The sequence below is a fragment of the Poromitra crassiceps genome (assembly GCF_964638095.1).
Source record: "Poromitra crassiceps genome assembly, chromosome: 28".
Classification (NCBI taxonomy): domain Eukaryota; kingdom Metazoa; phylum Chordata; class Actinopteri; order Beryciformes; family Melamphaidae; genus Poromitra; species Poromitra crassiceps.
Window position 1 is genome coordinate 3,612,046 of NC_139651.1, and position 23,348 is coordinate 3,635,393.

At 47.0% G+C, this 23,348-nt stretch overlaps 1 protein-coding gene and 1 pseudogene across 2 annotated transcripts in view; one reads left to right on the forward strand and one right to left on the reverse strand.

Annotated features, from left to right (window-relative positions):
* The window catches only part of adamtsl3 (ADAMTS-like 3), a gene marked incomplete at its 5' end in the record, with an annotated part of 209,171 nt that overhangs the window by 163,172 nt on the left and 22,651 nt on the right, over window positions 1–23,348 (forward strand). The window contains 6 exons of the mRNA XM_083662451.1: window positions 1,120–1,299; window positions 2,954–3,110; window positions 6,284–7,018; window positions 8,259–8,499; window positions 16,880–17,007; window positions 17,786–17,923. Coding sequence (XP_083518577.1) covers window positions 1,120–1,299; window positions 2,954–3,110; window positions 6,284–7,018; window positions 8,259–8,499; window positions 16,880–17,007; window positions 17,786–17,923 — 1,579 coding nt within the window. The remainder of the gene's footprint in view (window positions 1–1,119; window positions 1,300–2,953; window positions 3,111–6,283; window positions 7,019–8,258; window positions 8,500–16,879; window positions 17,008–17,785; window positions 17,924–23,348) is intronic.
* LOC310799714 (transmembrane protein 222 pseudogene) overlaps window positions 23,283–23,348 on the reverse strand; it is a 561-nt pseudogene continuing 495 nt past the window's right edge. Inside the window, exon 1 of the transcript in view lies at window positions 23,283–23,348. This exon is cut by the window's right edge and continues 495 nt beyond it. The product of the transcript in view is annotated as a transmembrane protein 222 pseudogene (transcript).

Consider the following 23,348-nt stretch of genomic DNA (forward strand, 5'->3'; position numbering starts at 1 on the left):
TCCCTCCCACTCTGCTGACGAAAAATAAAGATGGCGACGGCCCACGAATCAACTCCAAACGGGAGACCAAAATGAATGGGATAGCTTTGTCCATATTTTGTTTTAGGTCAGTGGTCCAGACGCCTATTGAAGATTGCTGCATCTGTATGTGATTGAGTGTGTGTGAATGTGATTTAACCAGGGAAAGTCAATTGAGCACCATTCTCCTTTCTCAGCAACACACACACACACACACACACACACACACACACACACACACACACACACACACACCGTTCCTGCTATACAAATAGTGGGACCAGGACGAATTACGAGCAGTTGTCCAGGATCCCGAATCATGGGCAGTTTGTCCCGAAAATGAAGCGTTCTAGTAACATATGAAGCAGCTAAAAGGAGAGCTGTCTCTATGCTGTGAGACCTGACTTGGTGACACAGTAATATTGCTGCACTGACCGTAGCCTATTGTGTCTTTTGGCGTGCTGCCAAAGTGTCATGAATAATTAATAACAATAATAATGTGCAGAGTTAGGCGCACGGCCCAACAAGCTGCGTGCAGCCTCCACCGTGGGAGGAGTTTGTGATTTTAAAAAAGTGTTTGTAAACTCCTACAGCTTAAAGGATGGCTTTATCAGTAATCCAGTACTTTACCACTTTACCAAAGTACCAGTACTTTGTATCATATATAATCTCGCTATTATAACATAAGCACATCGGCAGTGTTTTGCCTTCTCTCTCGGTTTACCTCACGGAGAAAATGCTCCTGCTCCTGTATGCAGAAACTCCGCCCCCACCGGCTGCGATGTCATTAAGGCTCGTTAAGGCTTTCAATGTGATTATCTGCAGATGTGCGCATACTTAAAAAATAAAAATAAACAATAGCAGCCGCCCTTGGAACAGATTCTGCCTCAGGCAGAACTACCGCAGCTCCGTTGTGACGCGTTGTGCCGTGAAACGCGTCAGAACGGAGCGCTTTGGCAGAGGAGGAAATGGGAGATCTCCGTGAGGAAAACAGAGAGGTTTCATGGCCTCCCTGTAATTCCCACCCTGCAGCTGACGATTGTCTCCCTCTCTCTGTCTTTCTCCCACGTCTCTCCACCTCTGCTCTTCCCTCCCCCCCAGTGCTCCCAGTCCTGTGGTGGGGGTGTCCAGGTCCGTAAGGTCTACTGTAAGCAGCTCCTGTCCACAGGGGCCTATGGGAGGCTGGGGGACGGGCCCTGCCGGGGGGCCAAACCCACCGCCCACAGAGGCTGCAGCACCACCGACTGTCTGCCCTTCATGGCAGGAGGAGACTGGGGCAAGGTGAGCACCAAGAGGGGGGAGGAAGGAAGGAGAAACATCGTGTGTGTGTGTGTGTGTGTGTGTGTGTGTGTGTGTGTGTGTGTGTGTGTGTGTGTGTGTGTGTGTGTGCGTGCGTGCGTGCGTGCGTGCGTGCGCGCGCGCGCGCACTTTAGCTTTCAGATTCAAAACATGATCATTTGCATAAAAACACTTGGACACAAAGCCAACTAGAGAGAGAAAGTAAGGCCCAGGTCTAGTTCTGCGTTCAAGACAACTTGTAAGTTCCAACTTGCAGATTTCCACGGACAAACACAGCTACAGCAAGCAAACACTGGCTAGCCAATTTAATTGGTAAAATAGCAGTTCAATTCCACATAATTATTGCTATAATCAGAGCGAAATATAAACAATTATGATCACATAATTGCATAATCATACATCAAATGATATTGTTTAGAATCCATTAACAATGAAGGCCCTTTGATGGCGTCAAATCGTGCAAGTAAAGCCAGTTCTCTGTAATGTTACCCAAATGTCTGACCTGTAATTCTGAGAACCGTTCAATTCATTTTTACAAAGTCAGAGATCGTTTCCCCCCGTATACTTTACATCTGAACGAGTTCTTATTATTTCCATACTTTCCATACACACTTTTCCACATTAACCCTTCACACTACCCCCTCTATTCCTATATACTTATCGTCTTATTTTCTTTGCTTTATCCTATTATTGCTGCTGCAATGACCAAACCCAAATTGACCCAAATTAATGTATGTATTAATGCACAGACTAGTCGACTAGTCGACTAGTAAAACCACTAGTCGACACTGTGCTTAGTAGTCGACTAGTCGTTTTAGCAAAAAACGATTTTAATCTTTAAGAAAGAACATGAGGTATTTACACGACATACATGGACTATCATATCCCATATCCCCCACAAAGAACATCAAAACACAACAAAACAAAACAAGAAAACTGCATAAGATACACAATAATCCAAGAACAAACAAGACTATTGGACAAACAACCAAACAAAAACAATGCATTCAAAGTAAATACATAGATATTGCCCTGTTGGCAGCTAGGAAATGCATAGCTTTAAATTGGAAAGCATCCAATCCCCCAGCTGTAGTTCACTGGTGGAATGAACTCTCAAGCTACCATACGTTGGATAACATTTACTACAAGAGCAAAGGCAGATTCTTAGACATCCCCAAAATATGGGAACCACATACAGAGTTTGACTTTAAGAACTTTTTACCCCAGTGTCATTAGGCTTATCAGGATAGGAGCTGAATGCATTGTTTTTGTTTGGTTGTTTGTCCAATAGTCTTGTTTGTTCTTGATTATTGTGTATCTTATGCAATTTTCTTGTTTTGTTTTGTTGTGTTTTGATGTTCTTTGTGGGGGATATGGGATATGGGATATGATAGTCCATGTATGTCGTGTAAATACCTCATGTTCTTTCTTAAAGATAAAAAAAAAAAAAAACGACTAGTCGACTAGTCGACTACCTTTAGGGACGACTAGTCAACTAGTAAAATTCACTAGTCGTGAATGCCCTAGTAGCTATATGTTTATGTGATTGTATTTGTTTGGGTTGTCTATTTATCTACAAGACACATTGCTGGCAAATTAAATTGTTCTCTATTCTATTCTATTCTATTGCCTGCAGTGCTCTGTGTCTTGTGGTTTGGGGATCCAGCGCAGGGAGGCGGTGTGTCACCGGTTAACGGCCATGGGCCAGCTGGAGAAGCTGGCCAGCAGGGGGCTCTGCTCAGGACTGCCCTCCCCTCCACTCGTACGAACCTGCCGCATGATGGCCTGCCCGAGTAAGAATACACACACAACACACGCACGCACGCACGCACGCGCTTATCTTGAGTCTTTACTTCATGCTAACATGCTGTACTTGTACGTACACAAGCAGCCACTGAGGGTGTAGCATAGTTCCCACCAAGCAGCAACCTCCATCTTGGAAAAATGAAGCCAATGCGGGAGTGGCAAAAACTGCAGTTCCTCAAACAGCCACTTGAGGCTGGCTCCAAAAGCAATTAAATCCCCATAGACCCCATATTGAAACGCCCAGCTTTACAGCAGATATAAACATGTTTACAGTCTGGCGAAAAATGGTTTTGGTCTCTATAGATAATTTCACTGTTCATGACTGTATGGGGGGTGATTCTTTTTTAAATAACTCACCCGTTTATACAATCTATAGCTGCAAAATGAAGTCAGATTGTATGGAAGTCTATGGGGAAATCACCCTACTTGTCACTTAGCTTTATTAGCTCAGTAAACACTTTCCTAATGAGTTTATGGTCTCAATCACTAGTTTCAAGTCTTCTTCAATACAGCATGACATTCATGATGTAAATTATGCTCCCATTTAGAGTAAAAATAGATGATAAAACCGGCCAATAGCAGGCGGCGCTGTGGCACTGTCTGGCAAAAAAAGAAAAGAAAAAAGAGAGATGCCGTCAGTCAAAATGCCAAACTTGAGGCTTCAAAACTGGAGTCCACAAAGCAATAGAGAGGCAAAGTGAACGTCACTTCCTGCTTCAGCACTGTGCCAGAGATTTTCTTCCGCAATTTATTTTCCTATAGACATTTCGTAAAATGCTTCTAAAAATAGTTTTACTTGGTCAAACCAAATGGTTCAGCTATATTTAGAATCGGGAGAGACCATAGAACATTTCACTTGGACCAAAACATAGTTTCTTTTTCTTTAAACCTGCATTTTTCTAAATGTTTTGGTCCGAGTGAAATATTATGCGGTCTCTCCTGTTTCTAAATATATCTGTACCGTTTGGTTTGAACACGTAAAACTATTTTTAGAAGCATTTTACGAAATGTCTATGGGAAAATAAATGGCGGATGAAAACCTCTGGTACAGTGCTGAAGCAGGAAGGGACGTTCCACTTTGGCTCTCTGTGGGGTGAGGTCAGGGTCCATACTTATAACACACTCATTCAGTTTAGCACAGTCCAAACCTGTGGGAAGAAGGACATGTGAAAACGGCGCGCGGGGACATTCAGTAGTTTTTCATGGAGTGTTGATGAGTTCATATAAAGAATATGGCCAAGCTGCGGGAGGGAACACTCTTTCACCGTCTGCACATTCACACAGCGCCGCCATTTCTTCTCATGGAGGAGGAATTTCTCTGTGTGAGTCTGACCGGAGCTATCCCTCTAAAAACTTACCTCAGTGGGGATGGAGACCATAAAACACATGATTGAATACCTTGCAAATGTCACGGTGACTCCTGAGAGAGTCCGTGTTCTGACCCGGTGTGTTTCAGAACCGCTCCCCGCTCTCTCTCTCGCTCTCTCTCTCCATAAATACTACTGCTTAATGAGGATCGGGGTCGAGGCGGGGTCACTGGGAGGATCCCGAGATACCGTACCGTATTTCTCGCTCATGTGCTGCTAGCGTAGCGTAGCACAGGTGTGCTAACGGGGGCTCTTTGCACGGGCCAATAAATACAGTGTTTGGAAGTGTAGTGTTGTACTTGGCGACGTGTGAAACGGATTTAGTCTGTCTGAATCAAGACAGAGGAGATGTATTAGAGGGCGATGTGTTAGATTCACTTAATTTCAGCGAACCTATATTTACAACTGGGAAAAAACACGTTTGTTTTATGTGTTTTTTTTATCCCAGCTCGGGGGGATTGGGAGTGTTGGGAAGTGGAGTTTTTGTTCCAAGAGAGAGTATCGGCTGGGAAGTGAGATTTGAAAGCTGGAATTCTCAGCACTTGGCCCGAGTAAACATTGAGTCAGTGATATTGATCAAGAACCCTATCAACCCCCCCCCCACAGATACCACAGATACAGCATTGCATATGCATTCATTTTGTTTTATGGTCTCTATCCCAGGGTAGAGACCATTACCTGTGATCAGAATGTCAGTCACATGTGCATCACCCACATCAACTGGAGTCCATCCATGTCAAAGTGACATTTAGGAATACATGGAGACTCCCAGGCATCCCCCTCAGTGATGTCGCTCGAGCACCTGTGATGTCATCAGTGTCTTCTTAGTTCAAATAGGCTAAGCGGGCTCTGGGGTGGTGGTGGTGGTGGTGTCAGTCTCCAGAGTCTCCACCCTAGGAAAAAGTATACAAGAAAGTGACAAATACAGTGAATCTTCCATCTTGAATATGACCGTACACACTTCCAAAATCCACTTGACTTCACTGTTGCGTTCAGTGCTCCTCAGCAATGTCATGTCCCCCCCAGTGTGCTCAGGTCTACAGTAAGTACAGTAGGTAAGAGGGTCAATGCAGTATTGAGGTGTGTCCACTTAACCAGCATGCAGATGGACGCCAGACACGGTGGTTAAGAGGGATGATGGGAGAGCTCTGTTAGCTATTACATTTGGACCATCCATCCAGCAATAACCACCATATAGCCTCAAACTACTCTCCCATTTCTCCAACTGCGCATTCTTCTCAACCCTCTCTCCACCCTGGACCTTATCTCATAACATGTTATTTGAGTTAATGATGTCAAATCTATTTGGCTGTTCCAGGGATGGAGGGAGGTCCTGTTTGCATTTTCTCATAGTCTAAGTATGGCCATCGATCAGCGTGCTTTACAATCATCGTTACTCACGCTGACCCAAACTGCTTCTATCTGTCCAAAATGATTGCTGAACAGTCAGTGCACAAACATGGGTGTTACACTTTCAGGCCCATTTCTTTCTTCGTGTTCCCTGGAATTCACTTGGCTTTGTTAAATATAGTACAGCCTATATTTTAATGCATACAGAAGGTCTGTTAGTTTTCATACACCTCACCATAAGTCAGTTAAATTATTGCATGCAGGTGCGCAGAGATAGTGTACACACGGTAAGACCCCCACCTCTGAAAGCATTGAATCCTGCCAGAACCTTTTTCTCCTGTGTCTCTTCTGCAGCATTCTCAACCTTGTCTCAATAAAGACAAATACCAAGCCGAGTGGGCTATCCCATGCCCTTGCTAATCTTTTCTTATTTGCTTCACCAGAGCATAAGAAGGAGATGAGACCCAAAGACACACGGAAGGTCCCGGTCAAGAACCAAGTCACGCAGGCGGTGATACGTCCAGCGAAGAAGGACAGAGGCTACGAGGAGGGAGTCAAACACTGCCCGCTGCTCATGGGTCTCCACCGCATCTACATCCAGAACCGCCAGGAGAAGCGTCTCCACCTCACCATCGGCGGCCACGCGTACCTCCTTCCCCACACATCGCTGGTCATCAAATGCCCCGTCCGAAGGTTCCCCAAGCCCTACATCCGCTGGCTCAAAGATGGACGCCCCCTGCCCAGCTCCAAACGCCTGGGCGTCACCAAGTCCGGCTCGCTGAAGATCCACTTCCTGGCGGCGGCGGACATCGGGGTGTACACGTGCATCGCCGGGCCCTCCTCGGACATCTTCACCCTCCAGCTGATGGGCGGAGACTACAGGCTGATGGGCAGGCTGTCCAAGGAGAACGCGTCGGCCGCCGAGACGCTGCCGCGGTGCCACAGCCACCGCACGGAGCTGGACCTGTACGGCCCCGCCGTCAGTGTGTCTCTGCTGCCGCCCGGTGGCCAGGAGGCCTCCCTGCAGCCCAGGCTGGAGGAGAGGCTGGTTAATATCACCCTGCAGGCGGACAGAGGAGAGATCCACCAGGACCAGGCCTCAGAGCTCATCTCCTCACTGTTAACCCAGATGTCTGCTGCTCAGCTGTGGGACAGGCCCAGAGAGGGACACTTTAAAGGTAATTATAGCTCTTATAGTCTTTTCAACGATGAGGCTCACTCTCTGTCAAACCTGGTAGAGCGCGTAAAGGCTTAGTCCTTCGCACGGCCGACGAGTGTTCGAATCCCACTTTTTTTTTGCATGTTTTTTTAGTGGGGGACTCCTATCTGGACGAAACCCCAGGCCCAGGGAAGCACGGGGAGAACATCCAAACTCTACTCAGAAAGGCCCTTTTTGACGACCCCACCTGGGCCGTAGGCACTGAGGACATGGGAATGGGGACACAGCCTCAGCGCCCACAGTGTCCCAGGCGGGAATCGAACCTAGGTTCTTGCTGTGAGATGACGGCACTACCACTGCGCCATCGTGCCCCCATTTGGGCCTTTGTCCCATGTCATTTCCTCTCCCTCTCCCACCTGTCCTGTCAAATAAAAAAGAATCTGCCAAAATGACCCCAAAAATAATAAAAAAATAAATTAATAAAAATAATAGTTTTTCCACACACCGTTCTGTATTCTTGCCTGCATGTGTGAAAGGGACATTAGCGGCTGATGATTTAGTTGTAAAGTCGCATTCAACTGATATGGGTTTTGGACATTTCTGGAAGCAGAAATGTTTGAATATTCAGTATCTTTCAATCAGAGCATTTTTATGTAAAAACAAAGGACACAAAAACAAGCGCATTCGGTGTTTGCCTTAATTTTATTCTCGGCATGGTTTGAAAAGCCTCTGATATAACATTTAGAGTATGCGACACTAAAATACTATTGAATACCAGGATACAACTACTACCATTACTGCTGCTCTTACTACTACTAATAATAATTATATAATTCATGCATACTTGTGTGGAATTTGATCGAAATATTGGAATCAGTTCAGCTCAAGGGCTTCTCACTAGATAACCAGTGCAGCATTGATCAAATGCTATTATAAAATTATAGAAATCTCCTCCTTTATTCCAATCTTGTCTCTGCTTTCTGTGGAGAGAATTTAGAAGTTGTTGTAATACCTCCCTCAAGATCTAGGGGGCACTATCTGCAATAAGCTGCTCTTATCTAGGACTTCCTGTCTTAGGTAATATAGAGGTCTGAATGATGTGATTCTGGGTGAGTCCCTTGAGATGCAGAGAGGAGGAGGGGCTGATCCAGAGCTCTGTGACTTTGCTTTTGTAAATAAATCATTTTTATACTTTTGAACTTCTAGTTTATTGGTCTTTATTATGTTAGAATAGTAATTTGGCCACATTTCTCCAACAGGCCGATTGCCCAACTGGTCGGAGCGTGCATCGGGGGAGAAGGTTGCTAGCAGAGCTGTGATCATCAGACGGCACCAGAACGTTCCAGTGACCTCCCAGAAGAACATCAACATCAGCGTCGGACACAACACCTTCCTCACCAACGGCACCCGATCACTGACCATCCTCTGTCCCACAGAGGGCTCCCCGCCACCCAAAATCAGCTGGACCAAAGATGGGGCACCATTACAGCGCACTGACAGGTAGCTAAAACTGCGATGCAAATATTATAGTCTACATGTCCGCGAGTACGCTGGCTACGGTATGTGGACATATTCCCTTCCAAATTCCCCATAGTGGTCTTGGATGTTATTGGCCCTAGTCTGCTTATCATTGTAAATTAAATTCCTTTCCTCTAGCTCAGGGATACTCAACTTGCTTTGCCTGGGGGCCACTTTCATGAAATGATAGAAGGCCAGGGGCCAGTTAATAAACAAAAAATATACATTTTTCTGTAGCGAGTAGAGTAGAGTAGTAGATTGTAGGTTTTTGGGGTGTCAGCCGGAGTTTAGTCTGACAATGTTGTGCACACCGGATAGTTAGTTAGGTTAAGTTAGTTGGGTTAAGTACATACATAAGTGCCTGGGTAGCGAGCAGGCGGTATTTGACAATTTAGCAGCTAAATCATAGATTATTGAAAGATATTCCATATTCCAGACTGAAATGCTATAGAGACAGTCCGCAGGTCTGGGAACGCCCACAAAATGTTAAACGGCTGGCGCGCGAGTGGGGTAAAACCGCCGATATATCTCATAAGCTGACTCACCAAAAGACGGTGCTGCGGCTCTAAACTACAGGTTTGGGGGTTCTAGAGCAGAACACAAGACGTCTGTTCAGATGTGCATTTACTGCGGTGGTTAAATCCCCGATCGTGTCTGCCTGGGCTGGGCTATCAGCTAAATTCTAACTTTGCTGAATGGATAGAACGGGGGATTTACCCCAACCTGACCCCGCCCCCAGCAAGGCTGAGCCAGTTAACCCAGCGTCTATGACGAGACGTGGCCTCAATCTATAACAGAAGTGGAGTATTGGCAGAATGACATGAACATTTGGACACTTATTCAGCGGGTATCTTGCATGTTGCGTTCAGGTGCACTGTAAAAAAAAAAAAAATGCAATTCCATCGGGCCGCAAGTTGAGTATCACTGCTCTAGCTGCATCCCACTAGTGCAAGACTGCCACTGTCCAGCCCCTCCTAAAGAGAGACCTCCTCTATCCATCCTCCCCTCTTCTTCACAAACTCAATCTCATTGCCTTTCATTTCCAAGGTCGTTGGAAAAAAGTAGTGGCCAAAGCATTTTTAGAGGTACCGGAGTTGAGAGTATCTTGGATGCATTTCAGTCTGGTTTCCGTCAGCAGTACAGTACATAAAACCTCCACAATGTCAGTTGTACTTCAAGCCATGCGTCTCGTCCAAATCCAACCAATGGTGGAGCTTTTTCAGTTGTAGCTTTGAAACGATGTGCTTCCTCAGTTCTGCTCAGATCAAAATAAAACTGCATGCTGTGTAGTCTCTTAGAACAGACGAGTTGGCTCCCGCAATTTTCAAATGCTTCCGCCATACCGTCTGTACTTCGTGGGGGAGAATCATGCACCAACCGGAATGGGAAGTAGAAAGGCGGGTTTTCCGCTCATTAGTCCAATCAGAATCGCAGAAAGGCGGGTCTTCTGCTCATTAGTCCAATCAGAATCCAATATGCCACATTTTTCGTGGACTCACGTGTCGTGATTGGTCGGATTCCATTGAACTTCTTTCCTGTCTGAAGGTTTTTTTTCCCAACTTCCTTGTGCATGTTCTGGGGGTGTAACGTACAGACTGTGTATAGCTGCATTCGCCGGATGTAGATGAGACAGTCTGTTTTAAGAGACTACACGCTGTGTCTCTTTCCGCTTAACGTATGGGGAGGAGTATAAAGATGATGACGCATGTAGCTTGAGAAACAGCTGCACCTGTTCAATGGCAGGAGAACTCTGGGATACAGTAGGCTAGTTATAGCTGTGGTTAGGGACGATCCTCCATCATACAAAACCCCCTATGGCCTATATCTAATATTTAATAAAAAGTCAAATTATGGGCAAACCCCTAAAGGACGGTGTCCCAGATCAGCATGCTGCTCTCTCTCCAGGGCAGGTTGAGTGATGATACAGCAAAATGAAAAATACCTCGACTCATTTAAACTGCTTTAAGAGTAACCCGCTCAGCAACTTTGCTGTTTCTGCCATTAGTATGCAGGAAGGCAACTTGCATGTGAAATATTTTAAAGCCAGGAGCATATGGGCAAACGCAGCAGATAGAAACAATGTATCCCAGGTGACCACTTTCATAGTTTACATTAATTTGTTCAGAGGCACGATTTCTGAATTATGATGTACATGTTTATCAGCCTGCAGGCAGTGTGATGCATGGCATTTCCACTGACATACAGCCAAACTGCCCTATTGAGTTTCTGTCTCATCGGGCAGCTGTGGATGGACCTATGAATATTGATGAGCTTTTGAAAGGCGTTTAGCATGAGAAGTCACAGACCACACACGTCACACTTTGGGGAAACTTATTATATAGGGCTTTTCCTTTGGCCCGTTTGGCCGTGTCGCTGATTTGCGTTTCCGTTACCGGTTTAAAACGCGCCGACTGTGATGGACCTTCTCCAGAGTCGGGCCAAAATGCACCGGACCTGCCTCCAAAACGGGTTGCGCCGGTGACGTCTCTCCAACACGTGATGCGTCCCCCTTCTGTGCCTCAAACAAGCGAACGGTTGCAAGATAAACTCATGTGTCTGTGTCGGAGACCAGAGATAACGAGGTTTTTAAGCTACTTTTATAGCTTAACGCATCTCCTTTGCTCAGATCCCGGGCTTGGAAGTGCTGATTGAGGCTTGAGAGCTGTCACTCACACCTCGTGTGTGGGAGCAGGGGGTTGCAGACCCTCCCTCGTGTGTGGGAGCAGGGCGGTTGCAGACCCTCCCTCATGTGTGGGAGCAGGGCGGTTGCAGACCCTCCCTCGTGTGTGGGAGCAGGCGGTTGCAGACCCTCCCTCGTGTGGGAGCAGGCGGTTGCAGACCCTCCCTCGTGTGGGAGCGGGCGGTTGCAGACCCTCCCTCGTGTGGGAGCAGGTGGTTGCAGACCCTCCCTCGTGTGTGGGAGCAGGTGGTTGCAGACCCTCCCTCGTGTGTGGGAGCAGGCGGTTGCAGACCCTCCCTCGTGTGTGGGAGCGGGCGGTTGCAGACCCTCCCTCGTGTGTGGGAGCAGGGCGGTTGCAGACCCTCCCTCGTGTGTGGGAGCGGGCGGTTGCAGACCCTCCCTCGTGTGTGGGAGCGGGCGGTTGCAGACCCTCCCTCGTGTGGGAGCAGGGGGTTGCAGACCCTCCCTCGTGTGGGAGCGGGCGGTTGCAGACCCTCCCTCGTGTGGGAGCAGGGGGTTGCAGACCCTCCCTCGTGTGTGGGAGCAGGGCGGTTGCAGACCCTCCCTCATGTGTGGGAGCAGGCGGTTGCAGACCCTCCCCCGTGTGTGGGAGCGGGCGGTTGCAGACCCTCCCTCGTGTGGGAGCAGGGGGTTGCAGACCCTCCCTCGTGTGTGGGAGCAGGCGGTTGCAGACCCTCCCTCATGTGTGGGAGCAGGCGGTTGCAGACCCTCCCTCGTGTGTGGGAGCGGGCGGTTGCAGACCCTCCCTCGTGTGGGAGCAGGCGGTTGCAGACCCTCCCTCGTGTGTGGGAGCAGGGCAGTTGCAGACCCTCCCTCGTGTGTGGGAGCGGGCGGTTGCATCTGGAAGCCATCATCACTGCATCGCCCGAGGCCCTGCCACTCATACCCAGCCCTGACTGACTGCTCTGAAAGGCAGAGTGTTTTTATGCAGAGATCCCGCACGACATGGCCTATTCGTGATTTCTCCGAGCCTTCTCCTTAACAGGCACTGACAGCCTCTGGACCCGGTGCTGTTATTGTATTGTGAGCCGAAACCGGGCAGAACAGGGCTGGTTCTGGTTTGTCCGAATGCTGCTGGCATTCTGGGTCAGTGTAGTATCTGTAAGATTTTTTTTTACGAGTGTGCAAATATTACAGGTCCAATTCAGATCTACACTGAGGGGGGGGGGGGGGGGCTTTAAGAAAGCGTCAGACAAAAACCATACCCATAGCCATCAATCTAAAAGACCCCTCCATAACTGTATAAGAAAGGAGAAGGACAGCTTTATATCAGAGGACATAGATGGGGACTTGGACTTGAGACTTGGACTTGAGTCGCACTTAAGTCACACACACACAGTGACTTGAGATTTGACTTGAGACTTGCCCTCAAAGACTTGAGACTTGACTTGGACTTGAGATTTGGGACTTGTGAACAATCTTTATTTTATATTTTTTGTGTGTGTGTGCATTAACATTAAGGAAATGTCTACTACTACTAATGTCAACTCGTCAATACTGATGTGCGAATAAAGGTTGAGGACATGCTTTGAATTCCTTCGTTTCTTTTAGCAATACAGTGTTCTAAGCAGGCCAGATGGCATCCAGCAGATGATAGAACGCTCATCTTGAGACTTGACTTGGACTTGTGACTAAAGACTTGAGACTTGATGTGGACTTGCCCCTCAAAGACTTGAGACTTGACTTGGACTTGTGACCAAATACTTGAGACTTGACTTGGACTTGTGACCAAATACTTGAGACTTGACTTGGACTTGTGACTAAAGACTTGAGACTTGACTTGGACTTGTGACTAAAGACTTGAGACTTGACTTGGACTTGTGACTAAAGACTTGAGACTTGACTTGGACTTGCCCCTCAAAGACTTGAGACTTGACTTGGACTTGTGACCAAAGACTTGAGACTTGACTTGGACTTGACTTGAGACTTGACTTGGACTTGTGACTAAAGACTTGAGACTTGACTTGGACTTGCCCCTCAAAGACTTGAGACTTGACTTGGACTTGTGACCAAAGACTTGAGACTTGCCTTGACTTGAAAATAAATGACTTGTGAGCATCTCTGTCAGAAGAACAAGAGAAGATTCAGGCAAGAATGTTCCCGCCTTCTCCGAACTCCCAACGCATTGATATCTTGGGAGTCACTTCATCTCTCCGTGGTCCACGCCGAACCCAACCACCAAGTATCGTAAAAAGGGAAGAAAGAAGGAGAAAGAAAAAGTGGGAAAAAGCAAGTTGATTGACATTCACTGGGCCCGTGGCTGGATGTGGCTCCAAACACGATGTTCTGCAGACGTTGCCCTTGACCTGATCTTATCCGAGCGCTGTGGCTTTGGAGTGAATCGAGTGTGATAACAGGCAGAGTTTGGCTCTCTGCTAATACGCCGCTCGCGCTCGCCGAGTTTGGCCTTTTTAAAAGAACTTCTAACAGATTGACTCGGGGCTCCGTTGCTTTCCTCGAAGGGCAAACTGAACGGCTCACAGAGTCATTCTTGGAGTGAAAACAGAGCAATGAGCGGATATGGCTTTTCTCTCATTTCTCTTTCCTGATGATATTGTTGGTTGAAACACAACGATCCTGATCGAGGATTTGGAACGGGGGGTTTCTCGCTGCGGCATCAAACCGAACTGAATAGCGTGCTGCTCCCTGTAGTCGTGAGTTCCTTTGAATGAAAACATGTGCAGCAGTGTGTATCTCCAGCACGTTCCTCTATAAGCCCATTGTGTTCCACTGGCATATTGACTCGCTGTCTGAAGCTGGTTTTGGATTACAGGTACAGCATGATCTCTCCAGTCACCTCGGCTGCACTACAAAAGCCCAGCTGTTCCTGTTCCCAGGGCCATGAGGGTACATTTTCCATGCTATGCTATGTTCCCTGCTACATCCCAGGTCCTAAGCCTCAGTGGCCCTCTCTGCTCTTTAAAGAGTGGAGGATGCAATGGAGTAACCATAGACCGTATAAAAATATGGACGTAGCCACCGTTACGTCACCCATGAGTTTGTAGACTCCCTGGTCTAGCGCAAGACCAGGTGGTTTCCCACAGAGCCGCCTGCTAATTGGTCTGCGATCGGCGAGCTGCGCGATCGATCACTGGATAAAGCCACTGGATAAAGCCACACCAGCCATGTAAGGGAAAGGTGCCTCCAAACGAGCCGTTTTGACTTCCGTGATTTTGTGACATCACAAAGTAACACTCATTTCATTTTGCTCGCTTACAGCGCCGCCCCAACTCAATGTGGAAGAGCAAACCTTGTCTGTAGCAAAGCTGCTGTGTAGCATGGAAACATGTCCAGAAACCAATCAACTGCACCAACGATGGATCTATCCCAACAGATCATCTGATCGGATTGGATCGGATCGGATCTGATCTTATCTTATCTTATCTTATCTTATCTTATCTTAACTTAACTTAACTTAACTTAACTTAACTTAACTGATCTGTTCTGATCTGAACAGCACCTACTTAAGAACACGTAGTCCCACAGAGGCTGGATTTGAGTCCCCCCCCCCCCCCCCCCCCCCCCGCAACAGAATTCATAACCTTGTTTTAAAGACCCATGAGACCTGTTTTATATAGTTAAAAATAGCATGATATGGGACCTTTAAGCGATGTGAAGAGACGGGTCTCAGAGACCTGTGCCTGGGGGAAATGCAGCATTCGGGCCAAGCAGCAGTCTCTGATGTCCTGAGCGGTCGGTCTGAGGTGCTGGATGTCATGAGCAGTCCGAGGTGCTGGCAGGTGGGATTCACCCAACGTGCATTTCTTCATGCTCCTGCTTCCACACGTTTGGGAGGAAACAGTGAAAGAGATTATTGCTCTGCGGAGATCCATAAAGTGCTGCATGGCTTTATTAACAGACCGGGCTCAGTTCTGATCCCGACCCTATAGCTCTACTGCAGCCTCAGACCCAGACCCAGCTGCAGCCCAGAACCTCACTACTGTGTACAGCCTCTGAAAGAAGCCTCACTACTGTGTACAGCCTCTGAAAGAAGCCTCACTACTGTGTACAGCCTCTGAAAGAAGCCTCACTACTGTGTACAGCCTCTGAAAGAAGCCTCACTACTGTGTACAGCCTCTGAAAGAAGCCTCACTACTGTGTACAGCCTCTAAAAATAGCCTCACTACTGTGTCCAGCCTCTGAAAGACAGTCATATCAGTCAAGGACAAAAAGGGCACTTAAGACATCAAGGAGCAAAGGGGCAGGTGCTTGAGCGCCCCCTCCCTGTACCTGCCTGCTGCTGCACCCAGGCGTGAATGGAGACACGGTGATTCATATACGCCACTCAATAGACATTACATTAATACACATACAGTAGAGAAAGAAATTAGTTGAACTTGCGTACATCACATCATCTCCAAAACCCAGGCAACTATCCCAAAACAATCGAGATGGATAAATAGCACTACAGGTGAGAGGGAAAATATGTATTTTGGATTTTAGGGTGAGCTGTTCCTTTAAAGTGGAGAGAGACAGGAACATTCTGCGAGAGAAAGAGAGAAGGGCGGTGGTGACATTTTAGCAAAGGTCCTGGGCCAGATTCTAACCCAGCAGGGTAGTTCCATGGCGTGTGCCTTAGACCCCTGTTCTACCAGCATGCCTGCAGGATCCAAATGTTTCCTCATCTACACAATGAGGCCATTTACACTTGGCATTAACATGCATTTTTCTGTCATCAGATTGCAATCAGATAGTGCTTGACCACATTAGCCTGATTTCATTCAACATGCGTTTTTGGTGATCAGATTGCAATCTGATTGCAATCTGATCGCCCAAAATGGGTATTCCTCTCAATCCGCATACAGTTGCTGTATGCAGATTGAGAGGACACATTGCATTTACTCTCTCGTAACGGGACAAGCCCCGTCTTTTATTGTCACACGAACACCACAACACATGCATGCGGCCACAACACACTCATGCTGATGGTGGCCGGTGAAAAGTGTCCTCTGCATTTAACCCATCCAGGCATGTCCTTTCCTCCGGGGGGCAGGCCAGGAGCAGTGGTCGCTTTCTCGTACAGCGCCCGGGGACCAACTTCGGATGTTGTCGTCAATGGTCGGATGACGATGACGATCTGATCTTCTGCATGTTTTTAGTGGGGGGGGTTATATACGGAGGAACCCCCTGGGGGAGCACGGGGAGAACATGCAAACTCCGCACAATCAGAAAGGCCCTTACGACGAGATACCCCACCTGGGCAGTAGGCACTGAAGATATGGGGGGAAACACAACCACAGCGCCCACAGTGTCCCAGCCGAGAATCGAACTCAGGACCTTCTGACTGTGAGGCGACAGCTCTACCACTGAGCCACCGTGCCACTTGTGTTCAATGTGTACACAATGCGTCCCTGACCACCTCCGGAGGTGGTTTGGCCGATCAGATCGCAATCCGTCTTCAATGTGTCTCGGGGCCGTTTACACCTGTACTTTCAAGTGGTCAGGCACAATCTGATGGCAGAAAACGCATGTTAATGCCAGGTGTAAATGGCCTCAATATGACATCATCCAAAAGTGTAGACGGTAGTCCCATAAGCTGTTCTTGGCTCTACCATAGCCGGCCCTTTCTGAAAGTTTGGCGACCTGCTGTTTGGACCCTGATCCACCAGTTGCAAACCGCTGGGAAGAAAACAAACGTTTGCTGTGTGTCTCTGTCTGCAGGGTGTCCTGGGATAGCTCTGGACGACTCCACATCTCGCAGCCCAGAGCAGCTGACAGAGGCCAGTACAGGTGCACAGCCACCAACACACATGGCTCCGACTCCGAGACATCTCGACTACTAGTCGCTGGTGCGTATTCTGTCTTTTCCCACAGTGCATCAGTGTACACATCTGTTGCTACTACTACTAGGGATGTAACGATAACCAGTTTTAATGATAACCGTGATACAATTCCTTACGATAACCGTCCCATTTTTCATTACCATTAAAACCGTGGTACCGTGATTACCGTGTTATCATGATTACAGTGCTTTGAAAAACATGGTAAATACTGTCCATCATCAACCAAAGTTGGCAACAGTCTCCCAGATGCAAACGCGCAGCCTTGGAGAAATTATTTCAGTGAGTGTATCAATCCTTTTTGGGTCTGAGTTTTCAATAGAAAACGTTGTAAAAGGATTTCAGTGAGTCTCTCAGTACTTTTTTTTTTACATTTTCAGCAATTTTTTTTACGAATACCGTGATAATACGATAGCTGTGATAATTTTGCTCACGTCATACCGTTACATCTGTAGTTGCTACAGTAGTGTCTGTTGATATCTTGTGAGTGTAAAATGTGTAAAATGTAGAATATTGGATGTTTTCGCATCATTATTATGTTCCTTTTCATATCGTGCCGTTTCAATGTGTTTTCTCATATAATATGCACCAAGAACCAGTATCAGTATCGGTCTAGAATAAGATTTAAGACACATCACAGTCACGCTTTGAGGCGCACACTGCACGGCCAAAGCTGACTCAAATGAGTGAGTTTCTGACAGTAACACCCCAGAGGAGAAGACACTGACACGTTCATTTGTCCACGCATTAGCGGCTGATATATGTTTGTCTGTATGTGAACCCTCAGAGCCCCCGGCCATCGCTGTGTCATGGAGGAATGTCTCCGACCAGGGTCTGATCTTGGGCCGCGGCCTGAGGGCCGTGGTGGGCGGCCGGGTCAGCGTTCGCCCGGGGGCCAACATCACTCTGGACTGCCCTGTCACCGGTAGGTCACAACACAGCAATGTCAAGATTTACAATGAGTATAGTCTAGTGTGCCGTTGGGGTGAAATTCAACCAGACAACACACACTGGTAATCAAAGCTATTTTACCAAGGCACATCATAGATGAAGACCTGGAGGGTCATCCTCCTGCAATGGATGTATGTTACAGACTTGATTGAGTCTTCCAGTATCTTATTTTTGTAGCCTGAATATGAAATGCCCAGGTCATAGTTTTGTTTACATATTGTCCTCTACTCTCGAGCACCAAATGCCTCTTGATTTAAACTTGGTTGGATCGCATTGGGCATATATTTGGGACTCTAAAACACAGGTAATGTCAATGGACATTTTTGTGGTGGGCTAATGCAGTGGTTCTCAAATGGGGGTCCATGGCACTTTGCCAGGGGGTCCGCGAAAAGTTTTCAAGTAATTTTTTTTTTTTTTTTTTTTTTAATAATTAAAAAATAAAATGCTACATGTTACTTATTCCTTCTCAAACTACTTCCTACATGGTGCTAGTCTATCAAAATATCTTGGCTGTCATTGATTGTGTTGCATAGTGGTTTTCTGTACTGTTGACAAATTGTGATATTGTAAGTCGCTTTGGATAAAACAAAAGTGTCTGCTAAATGACGTAATGTAAATGTAATGTAATAAAAAAAAAAAAAAAATTTTTTTTTTGCAAAATCTTCATAGTTCAACGAAAATAGTTTATGCTTTAAATCTAAAATGGTTCATGGATTACATTCTAATAACAAACCTATCAAATTAAAAGTCAAGCACGTTACCGTGGAAACAATTAAGCTTAGCCCAAATAAAAATAAAATAAAATAAAATAAAATAAAATAAAAAATAAAAAATCACAAATCAGAATGAGGGGGTCCCCGGTATATTTTCTATCTTGTAAGGGGTCCTTGGCTGAAAAACATTTGAGAACCTCTGGGCTAATGAACAGAGCAGCAAAAACTATGTCGAGGGTGAAGAGGGGGACACAGTGGTTGTTCACAGTTTTGAGGATCTGTTGTTTCAGCCTGGAGTGATTTTGGAAGGAAGCATGGTCAGATTCCCTCTAAACCAGTGGTGTCCAGTCCTGTCCCATGGTAGAGCCTGCAGGTTTTCATTTCAAACAAACACTACACCAGCTGATTTGTCTGATTAGCACACCTTCAACCACAGAGAGAGGGAGGAACCATTGGAGGAACTCATCAATGAAATCAGCGCCTGTAGTGGTAGTTGTAGCAGGGTTCCCAGTGGTTCACGAGGTGTTTAGTGGTCGTCAAGCTCCTTCTCAACTGGATTCTACAGAAGTACTGTACTGGAGGTAGGCTTACCGGCAGTAACGTGGAAGAAACAGGGTGTGTAGAGGGTTAGGTTACTGCCGGTGGTCACATGGCGCTGGGTGGTCATGGAGGTCCTTTGCAGAAGTTATACGACGTTCCCGGAAAGAGGTCCTTCTCAATTGATTCTACAGAAGCGTAGTGAAGGAAGGCTGGTCAGTGATGGTACTGGGCAGCCATGGAGGTCCTTCTTAACGAGATTCTACACAAACAATATACAGTACAGGAAGGAGGGTTAAAAAAACACGATTTCAGATGGCAGCCCGTCTTTTATTGTCACACGAACACACAACAACACATGTATGCGGCCACAAACACACACTCATGCTGACGGTGGCCGGTGAAATATGTCCTCTGCATTTGACCCATCCAGGCTTGCCCTTTCCTCCAGGGGGCAGGCCAGGAGCAGTGGTCGCTATTTCTTTCCAGCGCCCGGGGACCATCATTGGACCAACTTCAGATGTTGTCGTCACTGGTCGGATGACGTTCTTCTTTATCAGAGGTCACTAGACTTTGGGCAGCCCTGGAGATCCTGCTCACCCTTCATATTATAGAAGGTTCATGAGGTGGTCACGGAGGTCCTTCTCAGTCAGATCCTCCAGAAACAAAGAGTGGAAGAAGGGTTTCCCCGGCGATTTGAGAGTTGTTGCATGGTCACGATAGACACAACTGGGTTTGAGTCTGTACGAGCTGACATAGTGCTGTGCATTCCTGTGCCACCCACTGCAATGAATCCAATCTTATCTGTAGACCTTTGAAGCTGTTTGATACGGACTCTAGTTCTCCCAGTTGGCTCTCCCTCCAGCGTTGAGATGCTGAAAGCCACATTTAGCTGAGGAGTCATGGCGTGGAAAGACCACATGCTATCCAGATATCTGATCCTTAAGTGGTTTACTATGGCAGGATACTGAGCTTTGATAGTAGGGATCATTTAGATCTCCACTCGTCTGTTGAAACGAGAGCCCAGGTTTGTATTTTGGCAGTCACTTATCAGGAAACGACTTGGGAGTGATCCATCCTGGCATTCGGATACTCTTTGGTTTGTTGTGCTCTTTGTGGTCATGAAGAGAGCAGTCTACTGTATGAAGTAAAGGTTACGCGTTTCAAGTGATATGATTTTTAACCTTATTCATTTATCCGCGGGGAGAGTTTGACAGAGTTTTGTTCGCAGCAACATATTGCTTCACACTCGTACAGTACATTTCACAATCACAATCCGCTTTATTGGCCAAGTATGCACACAAGGAATTGGAATGAAATTGAAAAATACATAAAATGCTTCCATACTGCTCACCTGGCATTGTGTGTGTGTGTGTGTGTGTGTGTGTGTGTGTGTGTGTGTGTGTGTGTGTGTGTGTGTGTGTGTGTGAGTGTGTGTGTGTGTGAGTGTGTGAGTGTGAGTGTGAGTGTGAGTGTGAGTGTGAGTGTGTGTGTGTGTGTGTGTGTGTGTGTGTGTGTGTGTGTGTGTGTGTGTGTGTGTGTAAGCAGAATTGTCTTTGGCCACAGCTATTCCATTTTACATGGGATCACGCTGAATCTTTCATGAAGTGTAAGAGCAGCCCTGCAGGTGACCTGACTAGAGAGAGAGTGAGTGAGAAAGAGAGTGCAAGTGAGAGAGTGAGAGAGAGAGGGGGAGAAGTCTGTATCAGACGAGCATGCAGACACAACTGAGAGTTGCTTTGGAAAGGCATGTCCGCAAAATAGGATAACGCCGTGGGTGCATCCCCGACCCCGGCGCACTGAATAAGGCCTGGTTTTGAAAAGTGTTAACCGCAAAATTAACGCCTGTTGGGAAGATCGCTTTAGGCTGGTATTTAAGGCCGAAACATTCTGCCCATTCTGCCCTATTCTGGCACTGCGCCACGCCTCTTCAGCGTAAAGCGCATTTCGGAGGGCGTAAAAACATGACGGTATCTTCCCGAGTCAGCGGTAGACAGGCGTAAAGCGTGTTTTTTTGCGTTTAAGGCCAGTTTAGCGCCTAAGGCCAGGGGCAAAATAGAGCCCTATATCGTCATGTTTGAACCGACTTTATATACCAGCATGTCATCATGTTTGCACTTTTGCACATCATCGCTGAGAAAACGACAAGCTGGGAAAGAAGCGTAAATGACAGAGGGTGAAACGCAGATGATAGATCCCATGGTGCTCACATCTCAGAAGGGAACCTTCCATTCAACTGTGAAGTGTGGTGGTGTTGGGACATGTGTAGTCCGTCTGTCAGTCTAACCCATGTGAAGAGAAAGCAACATGGCAGTGTGTGGAAGAAGCGTGCGGTCTGATCTTGACAGAAGAACGTATCAAAGCGTCCCGGCGTCCTGCTCAGCAGCATCGGCGATGTATTACTGAGAGGGGTAGTCATCAACCCGTCGAGCGTGGTTTTAATATTTCCACACGGTATGGTTTCTATTTCTGTACTCATACACGTCGAGAAGTGGCAGGAAATGTAGAAGTTGGCATCATCCACCGCTGTGGATTTATCTCGCTAATCGATACCAGACACGGGTCACGTTCGCCCCACGCCGCCGCCGACGTTTACGTACATTTACCCAGAAGTCAACTAAACAGTCGTCCATTTGCCTTTCCATCTGTTTCTTTACTGCCTCCTGCCTGCATCAATCATTTATTTGCCCTGTCGATATGTTCCATCTACTCCCAGAGAATCACATTCAGAACCTAGTCAGAAATTATGTTTCAGAATGCTTTGACATTTCAACATTTAGTTTGTCATTTTCTCCAAACACATCACATTTGGTGCAATCTGAGAACCCAGAGTCTATTTTTGATTTGAAAAATACACTCTGGGACAGCCCTACCGTTTTCCCCAGCTTAGTGAATAGCCGAAAAGGAAAGTGGAAGTGACAGAAAAGCCACCGTCACTTCCTTTACGCGTCCATTTCGGCTATTCGCTAATAACGTTAACGCATAAACACACTGCATAGAAGACGTCAACTCGTCTCACAACAACAGTGGAAAATGACTGTAAAGTCGCGGCGCAAGTTGCTATTCAGACTGTAAACATTGGAGCACGGACACGGAAAAGGAAGTGACGGTGGCAGGAGAGGCGCACTGTACAGGAAGCTGGGAAAAACGGTAGGGCTGTCCCAGAGTCTATATTTCAAATAAAATTAGACTCTGGGGTTCCCAGATTGCATTTGGTGTGAAAGGGTCATCATCCGTTTTCTCGAAAATAACTTTCTTTCTTTTTTCTTTTTTTTTATATATTTTTTTTCCCAATTTTTTTATCCCATTTTATCCCCCATTAGTGCTCACTTGATTTCTCAATCCTGGTTGCTACTCCACCCTCTGCCGATCTGGGGAGAGCCGAGACTGGCTCCATGCTTCCTCTGAGACATGGGCAGTCAGCCAGCCGCTTCTTTTCACCTGACAGAGGAAGCTTCACCGGTAGGACATAGCACGTGGGAGGTTCACGCTATTCCAACCAGTTCCCCTCCCTCTGAACAGGCGCCCTTAACGACCAGAGGAGGAACCACATTAGCAACCAGGATATTGCATGTTTTTGTGAAGGGGGTTCCTATGTGAAGGAAACCCCCGGGAGGCACGGGGAGAACATGCAAACTCCACACAGAAAGGCCCTTTTGCCGACCACTCGAGGACATGCGGACGGGCACGCATTCCTTCAGCGTTCACCTCGTCCCAGGTGGGAATCGAACCCACGACCTTCGAGCTGTGAGGCGATAGTGCTTACCACTGCACCACCGTACCTCCCGAAAATAACTTTCTTTCAATGAAGAAAGCCAACGGGCCGCTTTAGGAATGCTGAAGGGCAAATGGCCTCAGTGTGATAAATGCTCAGTCAGTAAAGAAAACAAATCTCAACAGTAAAGTGATCCCTTGATGATCAATGTCAAAATGATCCACAAGCAGCCGGACTTTGCCCTCAAATACCCTCCGATGGTGAAGTCCTTCATTTGGTCTATTTCTGTATGAGGAAGGAGAGTCCCAACCAGGTCCTTTCAGTCCAACAGCCAATGAAAGTACATGAAGTACAGGAAGTATATGGTGTCATCCATCCGATAGGTTGAATGTGAGGACGAGGGCGACGACGGCGGCGGAGAGCGTCGCAAAGGG